Source organism: Arachis stenosperma, chromosome 8 (assembly GCF_014773155.1).
Source record: "Arachis stenosperma cultivar V10309 chromosome 8, arast.V10309.gnm1.PFL2, whole genome shotgun sequence".
Classification (NCBI taxonomy): Eukaryota; Viridiplantae; Streptophyta; class Magnoliopsida; order Fabales; family Fabaceae; genus Arachis; species Arachis stenosperma.
Window position 1 is genome coordinate 10,023,514 of NC_080384.1, and position 23,157 is coordinate 10,046,670.

At 35.9% G+C, this 23,157-nt stretch overlaps 1 protein-coding gene and 1 pseudogene across 3 annotated transcripts; both read left to right on the top strand.

The window, feature by feature from the left end:
* The first annotated feature begins 1,660 nt into the window (after window positions 1-1,660).
* LOC130944358 (glutamate synthase [NADH], amyloplastic) lies at window positions 1,661-13,298 on the top strand. Of its 3 annotated transcripts, XM_057872645.1 has the most exons (22): window positions 1,661-2,525; window positions 2,624-2,743; window positions 3,390-3,494; window positions 3,692-3,844; window positions 4,128-4,228; window positions 4,330-4,426; window positions 4,927-5,036; window positions 5,181-5,284; window positions 5,363-5,542; window positions 5,643-5,986; window positions 6,069-6,139; window positions 6,229-6,698; window positions 6,793-7,662; window positions 7,766-7,920; window positions 8,049-8,210; window positions 8,313-9,914; window positions 10,395-10,613; window positions 10,711-10,979; window positions 11,120-11,425; window positions 11,582-11,849; window positions 11,990-12,247; window positions 12,624-13,298. In XM_057872645.1, the coding sequence occupies exons 1-22, from the start codon at window positions 2,172-2,174 to the stop codon at window positions 12,906-12,908; spliced, it is 6,603 nt and encodes a 2,200-aa protein (XP_057728628.1). In that variant the 5' UTR covers window positions 1,661-2,171; the 3' UTR covers window positions 12,909-13,298. The 3 variants fall into 3 exon arrangements, with proteins under 3 accessions (XP_057728628.1, XP_057728630.1, XP_057728629.1); XM_057872647.1 differs by lacking the exons at window positions 1,661-2,525; window positions 2,624-2,743; window positions 3,390-3,494; ... (1 more) ...; window positions 4,128-4,228; window positions 4,330-4,426 and adding an exon at window positions 4,491-4,633; XM_057872646.1 differs by lacking the exons at window positions 1,661-2,525; window positions 2,624-2,743; window positions 3,390-3,494; ... (1 more) ...; window positions 4,128-4,228; window positions 4,330-4,426 and adding an exon at window positions 4,508-4,625.
* A 4,070-nt stretch (window positions 13,299-17,368) lies between these two features.
* On the top strand, window positions 17,369-20,264 carry LOC130943723 (ATP phosphoribosyltransferase 2, chloroplastic-like; annotated as a pseudogene).
* The last annotated feature ends 2,893 nt before the right edge of the window (window positions 20,265-23,157 follow it).

Here is a 23,157-nt window from a genome sequence, read left to right on the forward strand (position 1 = left end):
TAATTTATTGTGATATTTTTGCAATGGACAATGAAATTAGAGAATTAATTTCAAAGCTACGATGTAGAGATTCAATTGTAGATTTTTTACTATACTTAATCAAAATTGAATAAAACTATATGTATCTATAAAGTAATTACTTCTATAATAATAATAATAATAATAATAATCAAAATTAAACTTTTTAGATGTTAAAAAATTAAGTTTTTAGATTTTAAAAAGTAAAAAATTTTAGAAACTCAAAACTAAATTTTCGATAAGGGTAATTAAATTTGTAGATATTAAAAGTAAAACATTTAGGTAGCGTTTGTTTTGAGGTACTGAAACAGAGACCGAGAGACTGAGATTTATTGTGTTTGTTAGTTTAGAGATTGATACTAAAATTTCTGTCTTTATCTTTAAAATTTCAGTATTTCAATACTTCCAAAAAGTAGGAAGACTGAAATTTTTAGAGATAAAAACTGAAATTTTAATAACATTTTATACTTAAAATACTTTCATTTCAATTAATTAATTCTAATTTTACCCTTTATGCAAGTTAAATTAGAATTTCATTCTTATTTCAATTCCTGTCTCTCATTTTGCACCAAACAAAATACTGAAATTTATTTCAATTCTTATCTCTTAATCTCTATCTCTCGATCTTAATCTTTTTATCTCTGTCTCTTCTCCAAACGCTATTTTAACTACATATTGTCAATGACCTGCAAATCAAGTAGCACCTAGATTCCTCCCTCTCTTAACTCCTAAATGGTTCTTAGAACCTCTTCTACGTAAAAAAAGAAAAGGAGAAAAAAATCATATTAAAAATAAAAATCCGATGTGCATAGATAAAAATAACATTCTCTTATAAATTTTTTATTGACATTGATAATGATGACGTTTAAATTTAATATTATTATTATAATATTATTATTTATATTTCACCGATAGATTTTGATAATGATGACATTTAAATTTAATATTTTATTATTATATCTCCCCGATATATTTGTTCATAAATTATCAAATAAAGTATTATCAAATTTAATAAGAGTCATTTTGACCTTGGTAAATCCTTTTGGTAATTTACCTGAGCAAATATAAAATGACAACGGCTTTAATTGTTTTGGTCACCTTTTAATTGTTTTAACATTCAAATTTAAATTTTTTTGACTATGGTGTAAATTATTTATCTCTTTGATTAGTTTTATATTTAGTAATATTATATATATACATAATGTAAAAAATAGTGAATTAATCACATTTGTTAGAGTTTATTAACAAATGTTACGGTATTTTGTAAAAGTGAGGGCATAGGTTCGGTGTGAACGGAGGTTGGTACGTTATCCGAGCCTAGGTTGGGAAAAGTGGTGAGGGCCGAGGCGGCTTGAGAAGAAAGAAGGGATAGTAACATGTTTTAGTGGGACCCATAAATGGCGGTTGTCGCGTGCCGCATAGAGCACCTCACACGTGGCCCACCCCCTGAGCTGTCTCTCAACCAAGTCATAGTAATTAACTCTTCTTAATCATCTTCATCTACCCCACCACTACCACTACTACCACCTTACCCCTTTCATCTAAATAATACATAATATACTTACTTAATTAACAATTTAGCTAATTAGTTTAATTGAATTGGTGGTGGTCCCCAATCTCTTCTCTCCTACTCCCTAGTCCCTCCTCTCTTTCTTTTTCCCATTTTTATCAATTTACCAAATCTAAATTCTAATTCTAATAAGATAAAAAAGAAAGAAAGTTAAAAGCACTGCAAAACACAAACACACGTCCTTACTCTATAAATAAATTCATCATTTCCATCTCTTCAACAAGGAATCTCAACCAAACAGAACCTAGCTGCAGGTTCTTACGGGCGGCGCTCTTTCCCTCTGAAAAGTGAAAACCGTTTTCTCTGCTTTTTTTCGCCAAACAGATCTTCGCGCCAACGACACAGAACAACACAAACACATCGCTTCTTCCCTTTTTCTTTTTCTCTAATTTCTGTTTCTATTTCGGCGTCGTTCTGTCTCAGACGCAAAACACGCACGGCCTGGGTTTGATTGATTTGCGGTTGAAAAACCTAGATCTAACGTGAAACAAAATTTGAAAAAAAAAATTAAAATCTATAACAGAAAACACATCGTTTTTTCTCTCGGAAAAATTTTCCGTGTACGGAAAATCTGAACGAAACGATGTCGTCTTCTTCACTTTCGTTCGCAGCGGCTCCGGCTTGGTCTGCGTGCACTCTACCGTCGAATATCGCAAGCAGCAGGACGCAGCTCAATGTGCGAACTGTGGCGAAGGCGAAACCGAAGAGCTTCTTCGGTACTCGTTTGCGTTCGAGCTGCAGGTCACTCGGTTCGGAGCGGCTGCACGTGTGGCGGTCGCAGGGGCCAGGGAGGTCGCCGGAGCTGAGGGTGGTGGTCCGGTCGGCATTGTCTGCTGTACCGGAGAAGCCGATGGGGCTTTACGATCCAGCTATGGATAAGGACTCATGCGGAGTGGGGTTCGTAGCGGAGCTGTCCGGCGAGGGCAACCGTAAAACGGTGAGTTAGCAGTTAGGTGTCGTTTATGGTTTTGTGGGGCAGGGAATGTTGACGTGGCTGTGCGTTCTGATAGGTGGATTTTGTCGTTTTGTGTGTAGGTGACAGATGCTTTGGAGATGTTGGTGCGCATGACGCACAGGGGAGCTTGCGGGTGCGAAGCAAACACTGGAGACGGAGCCGGGATTCTTGTGGCTCTACCTCACCAATTTTACACGGAGGTATTATTAAATTAAATTAAATTAAATAAATCATTTATTATTGCAAATTTGTGTCTCTTTTTTGGTTACATTAAATTCGCGTTTCTCTGTGTATTAAGCTCATCTGATATATGTCTTTCTTCTTTATTTATTTATTTTAAAAACATTTTTATAAAAAGGAAATCTGAAAAAATAGTTTTTTTTCCCTCTAAGAATTTAGTATTATCTATTTAGATTTTTAAGCAAGTTGTAATATAATTAATAATCTTATAACTGTTTTTTTTCCCTCTAAGAATTTAGTATTATCTATTTAGATTTTTAAGCAAGTTGTAATATAATTAATAATCTTATAACTGTGGCTTGGTTGAATGTTGATGTTAATTGGATTCGCCCACAGAATTTCATGAACTTAGAAATAAGTAAATATTTTATCGTAATTTCATTGGCTCTTTGCTTGGAAGTTTACGTTTGAAAACCAAACTTGTCACCGCATAAAATTCACGGAAACAAACAAGAATTAGGCTTATCCATTAATGAACGGCTTCGGTGGTTACTTTATAAAACTTGAAAAAAACTAGAAGAGCACGAGGGTTGACTATATGGCTTTTTCATTTATTGAGGTTTGACTCAGTATGCTGGTGATCGTAACGGGCTTGATTTATTGCAGGTCGTGGATTTTGAGCTTCCACCTCCTGGAAAATATGCAGTTGGCATGTTTTTCTTGCCCACCTCCGACAGTCGTAGGGAAGAGAGCAAAAATGTATTTAGAAAGGTATTTAATACCTAATTTTTGCTTTATTATTTTGAAGTTGATTTCATGCATGCAGGCTTCATGGAATAATTATTTTCATGAAAACAATGACAAACTATTCTACTGTATTTTGCTATATTTCATATTGCATTGTGTGTTAGCTGTGATTTATAGTAGTTCTAATGACAATTTCTTTTTAAATGTGTGTGTATTTTAAGGTTGCCGAATCACTGGGCCACTCTGTTCTTGGCTGGCGTTCTGTGCCCACTGATAATACAGGATTGGGCAAATCGGCCCTGCAGACCGAACCAGTGATTGAACAAGTGTTTCTTACGCCAAGCACCAAATCAAAACTTGATTTGGAAAGACAGGTACCTATCTTCATCCATAATATGGATCGGGTGCATACGTTAAAATTAATGAGCATACTATTCTTTTTGATGGAATACTGAACATATAGGTGAACTGTGTTCTTGAAGAAGTAATTTTCAAATAAACCCTTTGCTAATCAGGATTTACACAAATTTCATCGGTTGAGAGGGGAAAAGGCTATTGAAAAGTTTTGGTTCAGCTGACTTCAAATGATGCATTTTAAGTGAGATTTGAGATGCCATTTGGTCTTTGCGTAATAGATATCTGATTCTTTTCTTGTAGATGTACATATTAAGGAAGCTTTCAGATGCCGCTATAACATCAGCTTTAGATCTCCATAGTGATGGCATTGCTGATTTTTATACATGTTCACTTTCATCAAGGTGTGTTATCAGTAAGGAAATTATCTTTATGAGAAGTAAATTATTATGCTTTCCGCCTCTAATCATCTTCATACCTGACGTGGTTATACCCTTTTTTTCAGGACTGTTGTTTATAAAGGTCAGTTAACACCAGCTCAGTTGAAGGGTTACTACTTTGCAGACCTTGGCAATGAAAGGTTTACGAGCTACATGGCCCTGGTAAATATATTACCCATTAACTTGTCTTCTTTCTCCACTAACTCTATATACTCCAACAAACAGCATGGGGAACAACCAGTAACTGAAGAGATGCAAGGTTGGGGAATGACTTCTGAGGCATTGAGGTTTGAATGATCTCTTAAGTTCTTCCGCTTCCTTGACTAATATTTGAATTTGGATGCTAGCTTGGATGCAATGGGTGAGTTGGTAAGAACGTTCATTATCAGGATAATCATGTTTGCAGAAATTTCTGCTGATGCTTTCTGTGGATTAGTTGGTCCGGAGAACAATTTCATCTTTAGTGGTGGTGGGGAAAAAAAAAATCTTTTGGGTGAAAATTAAATAGGATTCCCAGAACTTCTACCAATTACTTCAGTATTAGCTCCACACTGAAGTGCTTGGAAGAAAATTTCATTTATACACGTGATCTTCTGCAATGGTTATATTCTTTTACGATAAGTAACCACAAAGTATTAACAACATTGGAAAATGATGTGCAGATACATTCACGATTCTCAACTAATACTTTTCCTAGTTGGGATCGTGCTCAACCAATGCGAGTTTTGGGCCACAATGGAGAAATCAACACACTTAGAGGCAATGTTAACTGGTATGTCTTGCATAACCATATTGCTCCACAATATTAAAGAATTGGATAAGTAATATCCCAAAGTACGTGAAATGGATGAATAAGAAAGACGATGTTGTTCCATAGGGTTCATGCATGATTGCTTTGTGGGGTTTCTTCTTGTAGGATGAAGGCACGTGAGGGCCTACTAAAGTGCAAGGAGCTTGGTCTATCCGAGAATGAGTTAAAGAAGCTTTTGCCCATTGTGAATACAACTTCATCTGATTCAGGTGAAATTTTTGCCAGAATTTACTTTAGTTTTGTGGAATCATTTCATATGCTGACATGCTATCCCTCCTCTTCATCAGGTGCTTTTGATGGCGTGCTCGAGTTTTTGGTTCAGTCTGGAAAAAGTCTTCCTGAAGCTGTCATGATGATGATCCCTGAAGCATGGCAAAATGACAAGAACATGGATCCCCAGCGGAAAGCATTTTACGAGTATTTCTCGGCTCTCATGGAGCCATGGGATGGGCCTGCTCTTATATCATGTGAATTTCCTGGACTTCATTCAAAATATACCTTTTTCCTCCATTGCATGTTCTTTTGGTTAAGGCTTCATGATTTGGTTCTGATATAATGTTGTTGCAGTTACTGATGGTCACTATCTTGGAGCAACATTGGATAGGAATGGTCTGCGGCCAGGCCGCTTTTATGTCACTCACAGTGGACGAGTTATAATGGCAAGTGAAGTTGGGGTTGTAGACATTCCTCCTGAAGACGTTTGTAGGAAAGGAAGACTAAATCCTGGCATGATGCTTCTAGTAGATTTTGAGAAGCATGCTGTTGTGAATGATGATGCCTTGAAGGAACAGTACTCTTTGTCACGGCCTTATGGGGAGTGGCTCAAAAATCAGAAGATTCAGCTCCAAGACATAGTTGACTCTGTTCATGAATCTGAAAGAGTGCCTCCAAGCATAGCCGGGGTGATTCCAGTAAGTATTAATATGTTGCATGCGAACTTCTTGCGAGTTTCTTGTAGGCAATTCTCACCTTTGCATTTTATCCGAGTTACAGGCATCTGGGGATGATGGAGATATGGAAAATATGGGAATTCATGGTTTGCTGACTCCATTGAAAGCTTTTGGGTATGTCAACTCCTGATGAGAGAGAGATATTTTTTAAGTTCTACTTATTTACAAAGGAAGTTTTTTTATGTTCTTCTCTGCTCATGCAGATATACAGTTGAATCCTTGGAGATGTTATTACTTCCCATGGCAAAGGATGGTACAGAAGCCCTTGGTTCAATGGGAAATGATACTCCACTAGCTGTCATGTCTAACCGGGAGAAGCTTACTTTTGAGTACTTCAAGCAAATGTTTGCCCAAGTGACAAACCCACCTATTGATCCTATTCGTGAGAAAATAGTCACTTCCATGGAATGTATGGTTGGTCCAGAAGGGGACCTGACAGAAATTACTGAGGAACAATGCCACCGTCTTTCACTTAAAGGCCCTCTTTTATCCATTGAACAAATGGAAGCCATTAAAAAGATGAATTATAGGGGATGGCGGAGCAAAGTGATAGACATCACATACTCAAAGGATCGTGGTAAGAAAGGGTTGGACGAAGCTTTGGACAGGATATGTGCAGAAGCACATGATGCAATTAATGCTGGCTACACCACCCTTGTGCTGTCTGATAGAGGTATATATTATTATACATGTATTGCACAACTATATGATATACATTATACAGTGCACTTTCTCTAATTAATTTATCTGGCACTGATTGTTTGTAGCCTTCTCAAGGAAACGGGTTTCTGTTAGCTCCCTCTTGGCCGTTGGTGCTGTCCATCAACATCTAGTTAAAACACTTGAGCGCACTAGAGTTGCCTTGATGGTTGAATCTGCTGAACCACGTGAAGTGCATCACTTCTGCACGCTTGTTGGTTTTGGTGCTGATGCTATATGCCCATATTTGGCTATAGAGACAATCTGGCGACTGCAAGTTGATGGAAAGATCCCACCAAAAGCTGGTGGGGAATTCTACTCAAAAGGTGAATTGGTCAAGAAGTACTTCAAAGCAAGCAACTATGGAATGATGAAGGTCCTTGCGAAGATGGGAATATCTACTTTGGCCTCTTACAAAGGTGCTCAGATTTTTGAAGCTCTGGGTCTTTCCTCAGAAGTAATTGAAAGGTGCTTTGCCGGAACCCCAAGCCGAGTTGAGGGGGCAACATTTGAGATGCTTGCTCGCGATGCTCTTAAATTGCATGAATTGGCATTTCCTCCTCGTGTTTTCTCTCCTGGGAGTGCTGAAGCTGTTGCTTTGCCAAATCCTGGCGATTACCACTGGAGAAAAGGTGGTGAAATTCACTTAAATGATCCACTTGCTATAGCAAAGCTTCAAGAGGCTGCCAGAACTAACAGTGTAGATGCATATAAACAGTACTCCAAGATCATTCATGAGTTAAATAAGGCTTGCAACTTGCGAGGAATACTGAAATTTAAAGAGGCAGCAGTGAAGATTTCACTTGATGAAGTTGAACCTGCTAGTGAGATAGTTAAACGATTTTGCACTGGGGCCATGAGTTATGGGTCAATCTCATTGGAGGCGCACACAACATTGGCAACTGCTATGAATAAGATTGGAGGGAAATCCAACACAGGTTTGTAAACTTTTAACAATAAGTGGCGACTTTGTGTGTGTGTGTGTGTTATTTAATAGTATACTAAATTTCTGTAATTCTTAACTATAATATTTTTCTATAGGCGAGGGTGGTGAGCAACCATCACGCATGGAGCCTCTTCCTGATGGCTCAATGAACCCAAAAAGAAGTGCTATCAAGCAGGTTGCTAGTGGGAGATTTGGTGTTTCAAGTTACTATCTTACAAATGCTGATGAATTGCAGATAAAGATGGCCCAGGTAATTGTCAACACATGTTTATGAATATTGAGCTTATTGTTCCTTTTACATGTACTTCTTTTCTTTTATTTCTCTTTTGAGAAAAAATGAGTATTAGTATGCGATTAACGTCATAATATTCTCCCCAGGGAGCTAAACCAGGAGAGGGAGGTGAACTTCCTGGCCACAAGGTTGTAGGAGACATTGCTGTCACCAGGAATTCAACTCCTGGGGTAGGACTTATCAGCCCACCTCCTCATCACGATATTTATTCCATTGAAGATCTTGCCCAATTAATTCATGATCTAAAGGTATATTTTGCATATAATATCTGTTATATTGTATCAGCTTTTGATTTATTTTATTCTCTTAGATTTTCTATGTGCTTAGTAACCCTTTTTTTAAATTTGCAGAATGCCAACCCGGCTGCTCGAATTAGTGTCAAGTTGGTATCAGAAGCTGGAGTAGGCATAATTGCTAGTGGAGTTGTTAAAGGGCATGCTGACCATGTCTTGATCTCCGGCCATGATGGAGGGACAGGGGCATCCAGGTGGACTGGCATAAAGAATGCTGGGCTCCCTTGGGAACTTGGCTTGGCCGAGACCCACCAAACTTTGGTAGCTAATGACCTCCGTGGTCGCACAACTCTCCAAACTGATGGGCAACTCAAAACAGGAAGAGATGTGGCCATAGCTGCTCTCCTTGGTGCAGAAGAGTTTGGTTTCAGTACAGCTCCACTCATTACTCTCGGTTGCATTATGATGCGGAAGTGCCACAAGAATACCTGTCCTGTTGGCATTGCTACCCAAGATCCAGTACTCAGAGAAAAGTTTGCTGGAGAACCTGAGCATGTCATCAACTTCTTCTTCATGGTTGCTGAAGAGATGAGAGAAATTATGGCCCAGCTTGGGTTTAGGACTGTCAATGAGATGGTTGGCCGTTCAGACATGCTTGAAGTTGATAAAGAAGTCACTAAGACCAGTGAGAAATTGCAGAACATTGATCTCTCTCTATTGCTTAGACCTGCAGCTGAACTGCGGCCAGAAGCTGCTCAATACTGTGTGCAAAAACAAGATCATGGTTTGGACATGGCTTTGGATAATAAGCTCATTGGTTTGTCCCATGCTGCTTTGGAGAAGGGTCTCCCAGTATACATTGAAAGTCCAATTTATAATGTGAACCGTGCTGTGGGAACTATGCTTAGCCATGAGGTGACCAAAAGGTACCTCTTAGATGGTCTTCCAAATGACACCATTCATATCAGATTTACAGGAAGCGCAGGCCAGAGCTTTGGTGCATTCCTTTGTCCTGGTATCACTCTGGAACTTGAAGGCGATAGCAATGATTATGTTGGTAAAGGGTTGTCTGGCGGCAAGATTGTAGTATATCCTCCAAAGAAGAGTACCTTTGACCCAAAGACTAATATTGTAATTGGTAATGTGGCACTCTATGGAGCTACACGTGGTGAGGCATATTTCAATGGGATGGCCGCAGAAAGATTCTGTGTGCGTAATTCTGGGGCTAAGGCGGTAGTTGAAGGCGTTGGAGATCATGGATGCGAGTATATGACTGGTGGGATAGTAGTTGTCCTTGGAAACACTGGTCGAAATTTTGCGGCAGGAATGAGTGGTGGAATTGCTTACGTTCTTGATATGGATGGAAAATTCCAATCTCGATGCAACCAGGAACTTGTAGATTTGGACAAGGTTGAGGAGGAGGAGGATATTATTACTCTTAGAATGTTGATACAACAACATCAGCGTCACACAGATAGCGTGCTTGCCAAAGAAGTGCTTTCTGACTTTGAAAATCTTCTTCCAAAATTTATCAAGGTGTTCCCCAGGGAGTACAAACGTGTTTTGGCTGGTATGAAGTCAAAGGAAGCCTCCAAAAACGCATCTTCGCCTGCTGCAATTGCAGAAGAGGGGTCAGATGAAGCAGAACTGAATGAGAAAGATGCTTTTGAAGAGCTTAAGAAAATGGCTGCTGCATCTTCAAATGGGAAGCCAAGTCAGGTAACTATATATATTCCTTTTTTTTATCTGGCTATTGATTGATTCATTGTTACATTTTCATTCTCGTGTTATTTTATAGTGCCACTGGTTTCATACAGGTTATCAGAAGTTTTATTTATTTGTTTGTTTTAATATTTTTTTCCTTTTATGGAATAGACAATAATTAAGTTAAAGAGAGGGAAAATACAAAGATATAAAAAGAGCTTCCAAATGTAGTGTCACCATTCATCAGTAATTTATATTTTCATCAATATTAGCATACCTACTTAGAAATGTCTCGTGTGTGCTCTTTACTTTACGTCTTGTAAGTGGTAGTTTCTTGAAGCAAACCTTTTGATAACACTGCCAAATGGAGTTGATGATTGATTCCTCTCAATGGGATCTAGTGATATTGTTTACTTTCTTGTTCGTTTTAACCATGAATGAAGAGTGAAATTGTGTGTATAGTTTTAGTCTGCTGATGTCTTTGAATATGTGCAGAAGGTTGAACAGGCTGAATCATCCAAGAGACCAAGTAGAGTCACTGATGCAGTTAAACATAGAGGTTTTGTTGCTTATGAGCGTGAAGGTGTTCAGTATAGGGATCCTAATGTTCGGATGAACGATTGGAAGGAAGTAATGGAGGAGTCGAAGCCTGGCCCACTTCTGAAAACCCAGTCAGCCCGTTGCATGGACTGTGGTACTCCTTTCTGTCATCAGGTGTGCTTGCGGTTTTCTTTCCTCGGTTATGATTTGCTTTTTTCACTCTTCAATAAATACCGATTTTGAAACTAATGATGCTTGCATGAACTTTCAGGAAAATTCTGGATGTCCTCTTGGAAATAAAATACCAGAGTTTAATGAGTTAGTATACCAAAATAGGTGGCGCGAGGCATTGGAAAGGCTTCTTGAGACAAATAACTTCCCCGAGTTCACTGGTCGGGTGTGCCCAGCACCCTGTGAAGGTTCTTGTGTCCTTGGCATTATTGAGAATCCAGTGTCTATTAAAAGCATTGAATGTGCTATCATAGACAAGGGATTTGAGGAGGGTTGGATGGTGCCACGGCCTCCCCCCAAAAGAACTGGGTATGTATTTGGATAACATCTCTTCAGATCCATTTTCATTATGTCTGGTTTTCCTTTTGAGTTTTGACCAAATAGTTACAAATGTATAATCCTCATGTTGTATAGTGATTCCTCGTTTGTTTATATTTTTATCAACACAGGAGAAGAGTTGCCATTGTTGGAAGCGGACCAGCTGGGTTGGCAGCTGCTGATCAACTGAATAAAATGGGACACACAGTAACTGTGTATGAGAGAGCCGACAGGATTGGAGGGCTTATGATGTATGGGGTTCCCAACATGAAAACAGACAAAGTGGATATAGTTCAACGACGGGTCAACCTTATGGCAGAGGAGGGAGTCAATTTTATGGTGAATGCTAATGTTGGACATGATCCTATGTACTCTCTTGGTCGGCTTCAAGAGGAAAATGATGCTATTGTGTTAGCTGTCGGAGCTACGAAACCAAGGTGACCTATTGCAGGAGTCCTCATAATTACACATTGTTATGGTTTATATATTCAGTTTGATTTTGTCTAGAATTTAAGCATGTTAAAAAAAGGAATTGTCGTTGGAACTTGGAAGAAGCTTCAAAGCAACTAAACAAGTTCAATTTTTTGATGCAGGGATCTTCCTGTTCCTGGGCGGGAGTTGTCAGGAGTTCATTTTGCCATGGAGTTTCTTCATGCAAACACTAAAAGCTTGCTTGACAGCAATCTACAAGATGGTAACTACATTTCTGCAAAGGGCAAAAAAGTTGTGGTCATTGGTGGGGGTGATACGGGCACAGATTGCATAGGCACATCCATTCGTCATGGGTGTAGTAGCATAGTAAACCTTGAACTTCTCCCACAGCCACCCGAAACTAGGGCACCAGGCAACCCTTGGCCACAGGTTAGATCTATTGCTTTGTAAATATTTAGTGTTTCTTTGCAGCCTCATTAGCAAACGTTAACTGCTTGAGAAATTGGACATTTTGATTGCCATTACTTTCTGAAGGTGATGGCTAACCATCGAATGTTTGTTGAATACAGTGGCCTCGCGTATTCCGTATAGATTACGGGCACCAAGAAGCTGCAGCTAAATTTGGCAAAGATCCAAGATCTTATGAGGTATTGACTAAGCGGTTTGTGGGAGATGAGAATGGAGTTTTGAAGGGACTTGAAGTCATACGAGTCCGCTGGGAGAAGGATGAGACAGGGAAGTTTCAGTTTAAGGAAATTGAGGGCAGTGAGGAAATCATTGAGGCTGATCTAGTGTTACTTGCCATGGGATTCCTTGGCCCTGAATCTGTAAGTATTTACATAATGCCTTCTCTTTTCAATGTTTAACGGGCAAATCTCAGCAATACCCTTGTAAGAGAAATCAAGGGCAGCCCAGACTACCATAACGTGTAGGATCCGGGGTTATACCTAAAACGTGTAATATTACACAATCTAATCAAATAATTACATCAATAATGGCTGTTTCTAAGGCTTGAATCTGTGACCTTGAAGTCACAAGAATAACTCAAATCATTATTCTAAGGCTCTCCTTCAAATTATAAGAGAAAGTATACGAATAAGATGATTGTAATAAGCTCTTGCAAGATATGTACGGATTCTAGATTTCTAGTGTATCTATTAAGATGTTTTTCATCACTGATCTTATTGTTCTCCTATTTTTCAGACAATTGCAGAGAAATTGGGTATGGAGCGAGACAACAGGTCAAACTTCAAGGCAGATTATGGTCGCTTCTCAACCAGTGTGAAAGGTGTCTTTGCAGCTGGCGATTGTCGCCGTGGCCAGTCCCTCGTGGTATGGGCAATTTCGGAGGGACGCCAAGCTGCTTCACAAGTTGATAGGTACCTCACGAAAGAAGACACAGAGTACAACATTGCTCATACCAAGAGGCAGCAGCAAGACCTCGCCAAGAGACAACAGGGCGGTAGCAAGTACACAGTGATGACTTAAAAGAACTCTCATCTGTGATTTTTTTCCCCTTTCGTTTCATACAGTAGCAGACTAGCAGACAGAGAATAAGAATAAGATGGTTCCAAGATTGAGCAGGGTGTTCTTTTTGTTTTACCATAGGCATTATTATTATTGGTTAGTAGTAGTTGACGCACACCAATAAGGAGAAAAATTAGGAAGCTAGGATTGTAGTATAATCAGAGCAAGAGGTTTGTCTTGCTGTTTGGTCGCTCAAGGGTACAAGGTGATTTCATTCAAATCTTGTTCATAGTTTTGATGTGTTTGGAAAGGCAAGCTGTTAGCTAATTATTATTATTATTATTGTATTGTGTGAAATGAAATGTACAGTTTGGAAATTTATTATTGATTTTAGATTTGATGTTTCCTTTATATTGAGGGTCTTGAATATATGTGATTTTTTGCTTCCCTTATTTGAAGAAACAAATGATCCGTTCAACTGATTGATGGTGGCCACTTGCTAAAGTAAGTAACCAAATAGGGGGATAGACCAGGTCCGTAGTCCTTAGGCGGAGTTAAGTATGAATTCAACAGTAGAGTGAAGAGAAATAGGAGTCCGAAATCAATTTGGATGCACTTAAAAAAGCTATGACATTTTCGTTTATGTTGGTTTATAGACGAACCCGAAACTCTTAAAGCAAATAGATGGTTTAAAGTACTATGAACTTGGGATATTTCGTATTTTATTCTACTTTCATGTATTATCATTCTTGTATTTGTCTATAATTTACGCAATGGTTACTTGTGATTGTGTAAGCAGCTGTTTGGTTAGGAGGAATAGGAGAATTGGCTTTGGCGTCAGCTTGTTTCGGTTTCGGAAACTCATAAGTTTTTTGCTCGGTTGTGTCTTAAGGAGGTTCTTCTTACTGCAAGTTTTCGCTTTAGAAGAGGGATGTCGTAATCGGATAGGTGTCTAAGATGTCTTTCTAGTCAGGAATCAATTTTACATTGTATTCGGAATTGTCCAAAAGCTCAGCTTGTCTGGCATATGTTAGATATTTCTTGTCATCATTTGGATTTGAAGAACTGGTTCGGCAGAGAGCATTCGTTCAAGTTTTTTTCGGGACTTTGGTGGATATGGCGAGTAAGGAATAATGACATCTTTAATCCTTATGAAACTTGGCCTCCGAAAAAAGTGATTTGTCTGGCCTTAACTTCAGAAAATGAGCTTAGGAATATTTTTGAATTACAATGTATGTCCCTTCCCTCTACTCTAAATGGTTTTTGGAATCCCCCATCCATTGGTACTTTTAAGATTAATTGTGATGCTAGTTATTCTGGTTCGGGTGATAGTGTTGGTTTTGCTTGTGTTATTAGAGATTGTAATGGGAGTTGGCAAATGGGGTGTTTGAGAATGATTGAGAGTAATAGTATTCTTCAAGGAGAATTGTTTGCTATTTGGAAATGATATCTCTTAGCTTGGGATGCGGGTCAACGAGATGTTATTTGTGAGACGGATTGTGTGGAAATATTTAATCTTGTTACTCAAGATGGTTTTGAATTTATTGATCCATTGGTGCTCAAAATAACAGATATCATGCATTGGAATTGGCGTGTTGACTTTCGTTTGATTATGAGGGATGCAAACACGGTGGCAGATACTATGGCAAAGATGGCGATGAAGTTACAACTTTCGCATGTGGAGCTTCTTTCACCTTGTGAGGAGTTTAAGAATAATCTTAAACGGGACTGTCCATCTATTTAAGTAGTTTCTTATTTTGTTTGTTTTGTTTTTTTTATTTATTTTATTTCAGTCACCAAAAAATTCTAGTATTTGCCTATTTGGTATCAGTTCTATTTTCGTGTAGCTTTCATCACTATTTTATTTAGATAATCGGTATGCTTAGCTTTAACTTTGGTTTGATAAAATTTTTTATTTTTTGTAAGTAGTTTATTAAAATTGATTTTTAAAAGATAAATTTTTAAAAGTTAAAAATTTTGTAAATCAAAATAAAAATGGTTTTTAATAAACACAAATAATAATTGTTTTATTTTTGAAGTAAAAAACTCAACACAATAAGGTGGAGCAAAAGAAGAAGAAACAAAAACATAGCGTTAAAAAGAACAACTCCTAGCCATCCCCAGTATTGCCATCAATAATCACAGGATTCACCACCAATCCATTCATCGTAACTTGTAAAGGATCTGTTGATAATGTCCACCACACTTGAACCTTGATTTCTGAGAATTCTATCATTTTTTTCTAGCCAAATTATCCAGATAATCGCAAAAAAGTCAACCAACTACCGCTTTCATTCCATCGGTCTTGCTGATATATCCGTCCAACTTTCATAGTGTTGCTTAAGTGTACTTGGAATAGTCAATAACCTTCTAAGAGCGAACAAACAAGCACCCCACACCTGCCAAGTGAGCTCACAACCAATGAATAAGTGAAACAATTTCAATAGACTTATGACATAATACACACATGTTATCATTTTGGCCAATAACACCTAATTTACACAGCCTTTTTTTTGTATTCACCCTACCAACCAGTGAAAACCAAGTAAACACAACTCAACCCTTGGTGGGACGAATTCTCTCCAAATAGTACTAGTAAAGCTATAGCTTGTGATATCCACCAGAAGTACCTCTACCTATAACACCTACACAAATGAGTTAGTAGAATAAACACCTTTTTTTATCAAATTTTCAGACCACTCTGTCCTCTCTCTCAGTTGTCAGTTTCACTGATTGTAGAGCCGCATGAAGCTGGTTTACCAGTTCTAGCTCCCATTGAAACAACTTTTGTCGCTATTGAAAATTCTAAATCCACTCTAACCCATCCTAGAATTCACAATCTCCTATGACAGATCCTTAAAGATTTGAGACCGAGAAAAGTCTTGGAAAAGTAACTTTCAGAGCACCACACGGTAACCAGCTATCCTCCCAGAAACGGATTATCCTGCCATCCCCTAGTTTCATAGTCAAGTCCCTGATCATCTTCTCTCTCATTTGTGGTTTCCTGATTTGTAGTTGACAAATTTTCAAGGACCACCTCTTGTAGGTACAAGCTGATTACAAATCATCTCAGAAGGATTCATGTTATTACAGAAGCATACAATTTTCTTCCAAAGGAGACAATCCTCTTTCAAAAACCTCCACCACCACTTGAACAGGAGCGTTGTATTCTGAATTACCGCGTCACCAACTCCCAACCCTCTTGCCTTTTTCGGGGCTTATACAACTTTCCATTTCACTAGCGACATCCCTTTCCTCCTGTTTTTCTTACTCCACAAGAAGCGTCTCCGTAAGGATATTATCTTTTTTACTACTGTCTTTGGCCTTTGTACAAGTTGAGATAGTAAATAGATAGGCTATTAAGAACAAATTTAATGAGAACCAACTTATCCGCTTTATTGAGAGACTTTGCTTTCCACATACTTATCTTTTTTTCTACCTTGTTAATCACTGGGTTCCATGTCTTGACCAGCCTCGGATTCGCCCCTAGAGAAATACTAAGATATCTTACTAGTATAGACGCATCTTTACACTCCAACAGCCAACACATTTGTCGTGTCCAACTCTGCTCACAATTAACCAGAATCAAGTTGGACTTGTCAAAATTAATACTCAGTCCTGACATCATCTCAAAGCAGCGTAGCAACCGCTTATAGTTTTTGATCGTCTCTTATTCAAAAGGATAGAAAAGTATAGTATCATCCGCAAACTACAGATGTGACAAATCAATGTTAACCCTTCTAACCAGCAACAGAGCAATGCGTCCATTCTGCACCACCTCTCTAATCATCCTATGTAGAACATCCATAACAAGCACACAAAAAAGGGAGAAAGTGGATCACCTTATCGTAGACCCCTTTCCATTTTGAAGGGTTTAGTGGGAGAGCCATTTATTAAGATTGACATAGACGCAGAATACATATACTCCTTTATCCACTCCCTCCATCTACGGCCAATCCCCATCTTTTGCAAAACAATATCCACAAAGTTTTACTTGGTCTGATAATAAGATTTTTTGAAGTTTAGTTTAATAATCACCGAGCTCTTTTTTTCTTAACTTCAAACCATTGCACAGTTTCACATGCAATCAAAGTCCTATCATGTATTTTTCTATCCTGCACAAAAGCACTATATATTTCTCCTACCAAATTTGGCATTATCTCACAAATAACAATTGTATTGACTAAAATAAATTTTAACATCTAAAATAATTATAAAATATATAAATAAAAAGAGAATTTTGATCAGAAATAAAATTTGACACCAATAATTTGTTAAGGATAAATTTGACTATTATATTAAATTATATTAAAATTTTAAATTTTTATAAGTACAAGTTAATTTTTATGGCCATGGATTCCTTACTTCTACTTTTATGTAGAAGTATGATTAACCATCAACAAAATAATTACAAAATATATCCCATCTTTTTTTTTGGAAAAATTAATAATTAGATATTAATCCATCAAATTTTTGCTTTTTACACTTTTTTTTTCATTTTCCTCTTAATTTCAGATTCAGAGAAGAGAAGCATTTGGTCTGTTAGGGTTTTTTCTCATCTTTCAATCACTGCCACTCTCTCATCCTCTTCTTCTGCTGTATCTCTCGTTCGCTTATCATCTCCGCTGCAACACGCCTCAGACGATGCCGCAGCCTGCTTCCGCCGTCGCGTAACGCGCTGCCGTCGCCAGGACAACACGCTTCCAAGTGAAATAGATACCTGAGTGATTCTCTTGGTACGGGTGAGACCATTGATTTATGTATCTCTCACCACTTTTTAAGTCTTTCCTTCTTTTAATGGCTTCCTCATCTGAGTAGAATTGATAATCTTAATACTTAGGAAGCACTAGGAGTCACAATATTGAATCTATTAGCATAAAGTTGTGACATATATAGTTTAAATTTCTGAATATTAACTTTCTGGTTTAATGCATTGATTTGATTTACCGATTTGTTACGCTTGATAAATGAACCTGATGAACATGATATTTATCTGGTTGATTTTCTGCCTTTGATTCGTTTAAATGGGAATTGCTGATGCCTTCTTAGACCTAGTGAGTAGTGGGACCATGTTGAAAGAAAATAATTTGAAGGAAATTGAAGGTGGAACTATGTTGGAAAGCCAGGTTAGCAACCATTAACTTTTATTTTTGACCTTGACTATCATGATCTATTAATCTCAAGAACAATATGAAGTTCCAATCTTCGGATGACTGCTTTTGCATTTGCCTTGATAAATTATCTCTCAATCTGACAATTGAATTTCCTCCATGTTGTTCTTGTTGCAAGCAAAAAATCAATGATCCAACGGACAGGAGTACTGGAAAGGACACATGAGATACTATAAAGATTAGAGGCACATCTGAGGGCCATTGGGCAATTTATGGTACATATAATTCATTGTGTATCTCATCGCTCAAAATCTAATGTCCGATGCCATTTTCGTTGTATTTACTAAATTTGTACTTGGCAGGTCACTGCAAACATGAAGGGAAGCAGTGCAGAGGAAGCTGAGAGAGTATTGAGTCAAACCATCATTATATGGGTTGCAGGTGTGATTCAGAATGAATCCCTTACCTTCATTTTTCATTTTCTTCGCAGAATGAATCCCTTACCTTCATTTTTCATTTTCTTCGTTGGTGGGAGTTTTCCTTATCGCATTTGCTTTTTGCGTTAGCAAAGTTTGTCATATACTATGAGCAGTATCATTGTTTTTTCACTACAATTTGTTCTCAATTTTAAGAGGAACATGTGATTATCTTTTACAGGGACCCACTATAAGTCCTGTTTTTTAGAAATGGGATGGGAAGGTAACAGCAGACTATTATGCCATAATGATAAGTGTACCCAAGAAGGCACTATACAAGTCTATACAGTAGCTGAGAGCGGTGAGTTTTTACATTATTTTCAAAGCATCTGTTTTGGATTTCATATGAAGCCTTGTTATTCTGAATGACACAAGTCCAAATAACCCAATTATATTTGGAGCCCGTTTCGGAAGTAGCAGAAACTATTTTTTATTTTTGAATTATGAAAAGTCACAATACACATATTTGGCACCATTTTAAAGAAAAACTCTTAATTTTTTGAAAAGTTAATGCATAGCTCTTTGTACAGCTTGCTATTATTTTTATAGTTAGTTATAGCAAGTACTTGACCCCAATAAAGGAGGAGGGAGTTCTAATAGGATTTAAAAAATAAAAAATAGCAACAAAATATACATTCACACATATTTCACATTTATTTTTTATTTTCACCTACCATATCATACACAATAAAACAGCAAACACTAACTACACAATAATTTCTTTGGCATTGCCATCAAGATTATTATGAATTAGAATTTTTTTGCTATTCACCACATACAAGAACACCCTTATAGGTGAGGTGAAGTAGAAGAACCAGTTTCTAATGATATTACATACGAAGAATCGAATGCTGAAAGCGCTAGAAAAATAGGACTAATTAGAGAATAAATAAAGAATCAATTGGATAATCGATTGTAATCTTAGTGATTAAATTATGTAAAATCAACATTCAATATTGAAAAGTATTTGTTATCATCGTTATTTTAATATATATTTTCTTGTGTAAAAAAATTGTATTTTTTGAGTTATTTATCCAAACGTTACAACTTTAAATAAGTACTTCTATAACTAAAAATCCAAATACAAAATAATTTATTTATAAGCTGCTATTAATAAAAGTCCTTCTACTTTAAGCTCTTCTTTCAAAAGAACTTATTTAAGTTATTTATCCAAATTGGACCTTGATTTGGGATAAAATGTTAGTCTACATGATGTATTACTGCCACTAGCAGTGGCTAGCATTACTACATGGACTTGGTAGAAAACAATGACTATGTAAATTTCCTTTCATCTATGATTTTCATACTCATTTTCATGTTGATTACATTCGTTTAATGCAGATTGGTGGCAGTGGCATTCTTATGTCACCGTTGACCTACATTTTTGATGAGGAAACGCCAAGATGGCATCAGCTACCTTCTGAACTTGGACTGTAGCCATTTATGATCAATGGATGAAATCTTTTTCATATATTATGGACGCAGAAGCGCAACGACTTTGATGAAAGCTGCAAAGTACACCCCGTTCAGAATTAGAAACTAAAAATGCATTTCTTGATCTTCATTTATAGAAAATTCTGGATTGATATTGGTTGGAAGTTTTATAGCGAGCAAGCCTGTATTTTCCTCCTTTTTGTCTCTCTTTGGTACTTGTTAATAATATGGATAAAGAAGTGAGTTCGTTTTCTTGGTAGCCTTTATTTTTCGTTTACTTCTTTAGTTCAAAAAGTCGAGTTAAAGTTGAAGGTTCAATTGCTATGAAATATAGTTTTGGTGTTGTATTTTTTTAACTTTCTATTATATTTTTTAACAATGGCTTAAATTAGATCAATTATATCTTATAAATTCAGGATATGCTTCACTTTTGTTCATTTTTTTGGATCAAGTTATATTGTATCTATCATACTCAACAATAATTAGTTACTGATATAAGAACTTAGTAATATAGAATTGTAATATGTAGAAGAAGGATAAATTAGTGTATAAACTCATGAAAAATAGCTTAGTAATTTGTCTTTCAAAGAAAATAGCAAAAATATCCAAAAAGATAATTCCTCACTCCTAACTATCTTCATGCTCTGCCACTATGCTCATATATTTCCAAGCATTCTCTTGGATTACGAGACATAAATCGTTATACTCCTCTAAAACCAGATCCACGGCAAGTCTCATTCGTGTAGAGTCGTTAATCTGATTAGAGCATCAATAATATAATTTTAATTAGAAGTATGTTGAAAAAATTATGTTAAAAATACTTTGTTATAAATATTACCTGAATATTGAAGTCATCTCGTAAAGTACATTCTCTCATCAAACTGGTCACCCAAACTCCACTATCATTCCTAAAATATAAAGTATTCAACAGATAGTTATTATATACATATAAGATATAAACTATTGAATTTGTTATGATATTCAATAAAAAAAATATTGAGAAGACTTACGATCTATTTTGTTGGATGGGTAGGCCAAAAGGTGTGATAGGCCAAAAAGTGGAACAATCTACAACTTTAAATTTATAATCATAAAAAATATTATCATCTAACATCGTTTCTAAATAAGTTGCCTGTACAAGAGTGAATTGTACATGATTTAAATGGAATAAGAGTACTAGTAACAACAAACGGTTATTTAAATTGTTAAATTATTAAGCGATTCAAGATGATTAAGTACTGATTTAAAAAAAATAATTACCACTTCATTTACGTTACTTTTGCGTTGTTGATATTTTCTGACATAAGGCAGTAAATCTAATAAGATTAGGCGACGACTTGTAAAGTCAACAATAACCAAATACCAATGTAGTTCCTCATAGATAGGGATAAAAACCTGCAATTAACCTTATATCATTATAAACATTTGGAAAATAAAATAGTATATTAATGGAAAACAAATTAGTCACTTGTACGCTAATGACGTGGTTAACTTTCAGTGACATATAAGGACCAAAGAAATCAAAGATAACCTCGGCTGGTTTGTATTTGTCGCTTAAAGCATATCGCTGCAAACACAAAAATACTTGTTAAACGAAAATATGTTTTAAATTAACAACTATTTTAGAATTGATTATTTAATTATAAACTTTACTCGTGTGAGTACATGGCATGGTTTAGTCTAAAAAAAATCTTTATAAATTAGTATATTCATACAAACTATTAGAGAAAAATATTAACTAATAATTTAGAAACATTATAAGGATAAATTTACTGCAAAATGCTCAAATATGAATCACATATTGGATCTTCATTCATACGTCGAAATACACGTGTCATCATAAGTGCAGCCAGGTTTTTAACTTACAATATGTTATATTTATATGTAAAATATGTTTATAGGTAAAATACAAATCACAAAAATATAATTACAAGAAAAAATATAATGTGCATTGACTTCTAAACTTACTCGTAATTCGACACATTTCTCTAGTACGAGACATCTAAATGTACTTCTATAACTCTTTTCATCTAAGATTACCAACTCTTTAGAACTGTCAAAGTCATAAAATGGTTAGCCAGGAGAAACATAGAATTTATAAACTATTATATATTACACAAAATAAATCATACATACAGATCTAACGTATCCGAAAAAATATAGGCTGCAACATTAGCCTGAAGCTCGATTGACATCATCAAAGGTGTAGGCTCAAATACAATAAGTGTCCACCACTGCAGTTAAAAAAATAGTTTTAAGTATTAAACTAAAAAATAAAGAAAAAAGACAAAAAAGTAAAATAAAGAAGAAAAAATATATGGTTACCTTTGACAATACAACTCCTATTCTAACATGTGGTTGTCCACTAGATGGAGTTGTTGCTTTACGAGTGATATCTGAATGGAATAAGTTGTTGGATTGAATTGGTAAGATACTAGTAAGATCACTACTATAGTAGAATCCAATATCGAACTACTATTTGTGAAAGTTATTTGTTGTGTTATGATAACATCAATCTTTTGGTGTAGAACATGAATTACCGATTCTAAGTTATCGATCCTTTTTGTTAGATTGTTAAATATATTCTTGATCTGCATATTTTTTATTGGAATAATATTTTACTACTCACTCAGATAGTATTTTGTTTGTACCATATAATTCCTTAGGATGAATATATAGTAAATTCGGTTACAAAAGATAAGATAAGATAAAAAAATATCTAATTAGAGTAAGATAAAAAGAAATTAAAAATAATAAGATTGTATAAAATAATCTAATTTTATCTTTTTTAAAAAATTAATATTTAAAATATTACCTCATATTTATTATTATTTTAATATAAAAGAAAAGGAGACCAAAATTTGGCCGTGGAAAGTAATTAAAGTTGGATAAATTTTTATTTTTAATTTAAATTTAAATAATAAATTATTGGTTATCAAATTTAAATTATTAAAAAGGAATTAGTTGTGTGAAATATCATTTTATTCTTATATATAAACACTCAAGTATAGAACACTATTAATTATCTTTATTAAAACTAAAATTACAATCTAGTAGAGTAATGGAAGAAAAAGTAGTAGACGATCACATTAAATCTTCTTCGATAGACATTATTGAAACTTCTCTGTTGAAACAAATACTACATGCAATAGAGGTAATATACCAAACTCATGACAAATTACAATGTTATTTATATATACTAATACTAATTTTCTCTTTATAATGTAGTCTTTACCCAAGAGAGTTGAT

Coding starts and splice junctions, on each gene's coding strand:
- LOC130944358 (XM_057872645.1), top strand. CDS start 2,172: ATGTCGTCTTCTTCACTTTCGTTCGCAGCGGCTCCGGCTTGGTCTGCG. Junction 6,140..6,228: donor ACTCCATTGAAAGCTTTTGG/GTATGTCAACTC, acceptor CTGCTCATGCAG/ATATACAGTTGAATCCTTGG. Junction 10,980..11,119: donor CCTCCCCCCAAAAGAACTGG/GTATGTATTTGG, acceptor TTATCAACACAG/GAGAAGAGTTGCCATTGTTG.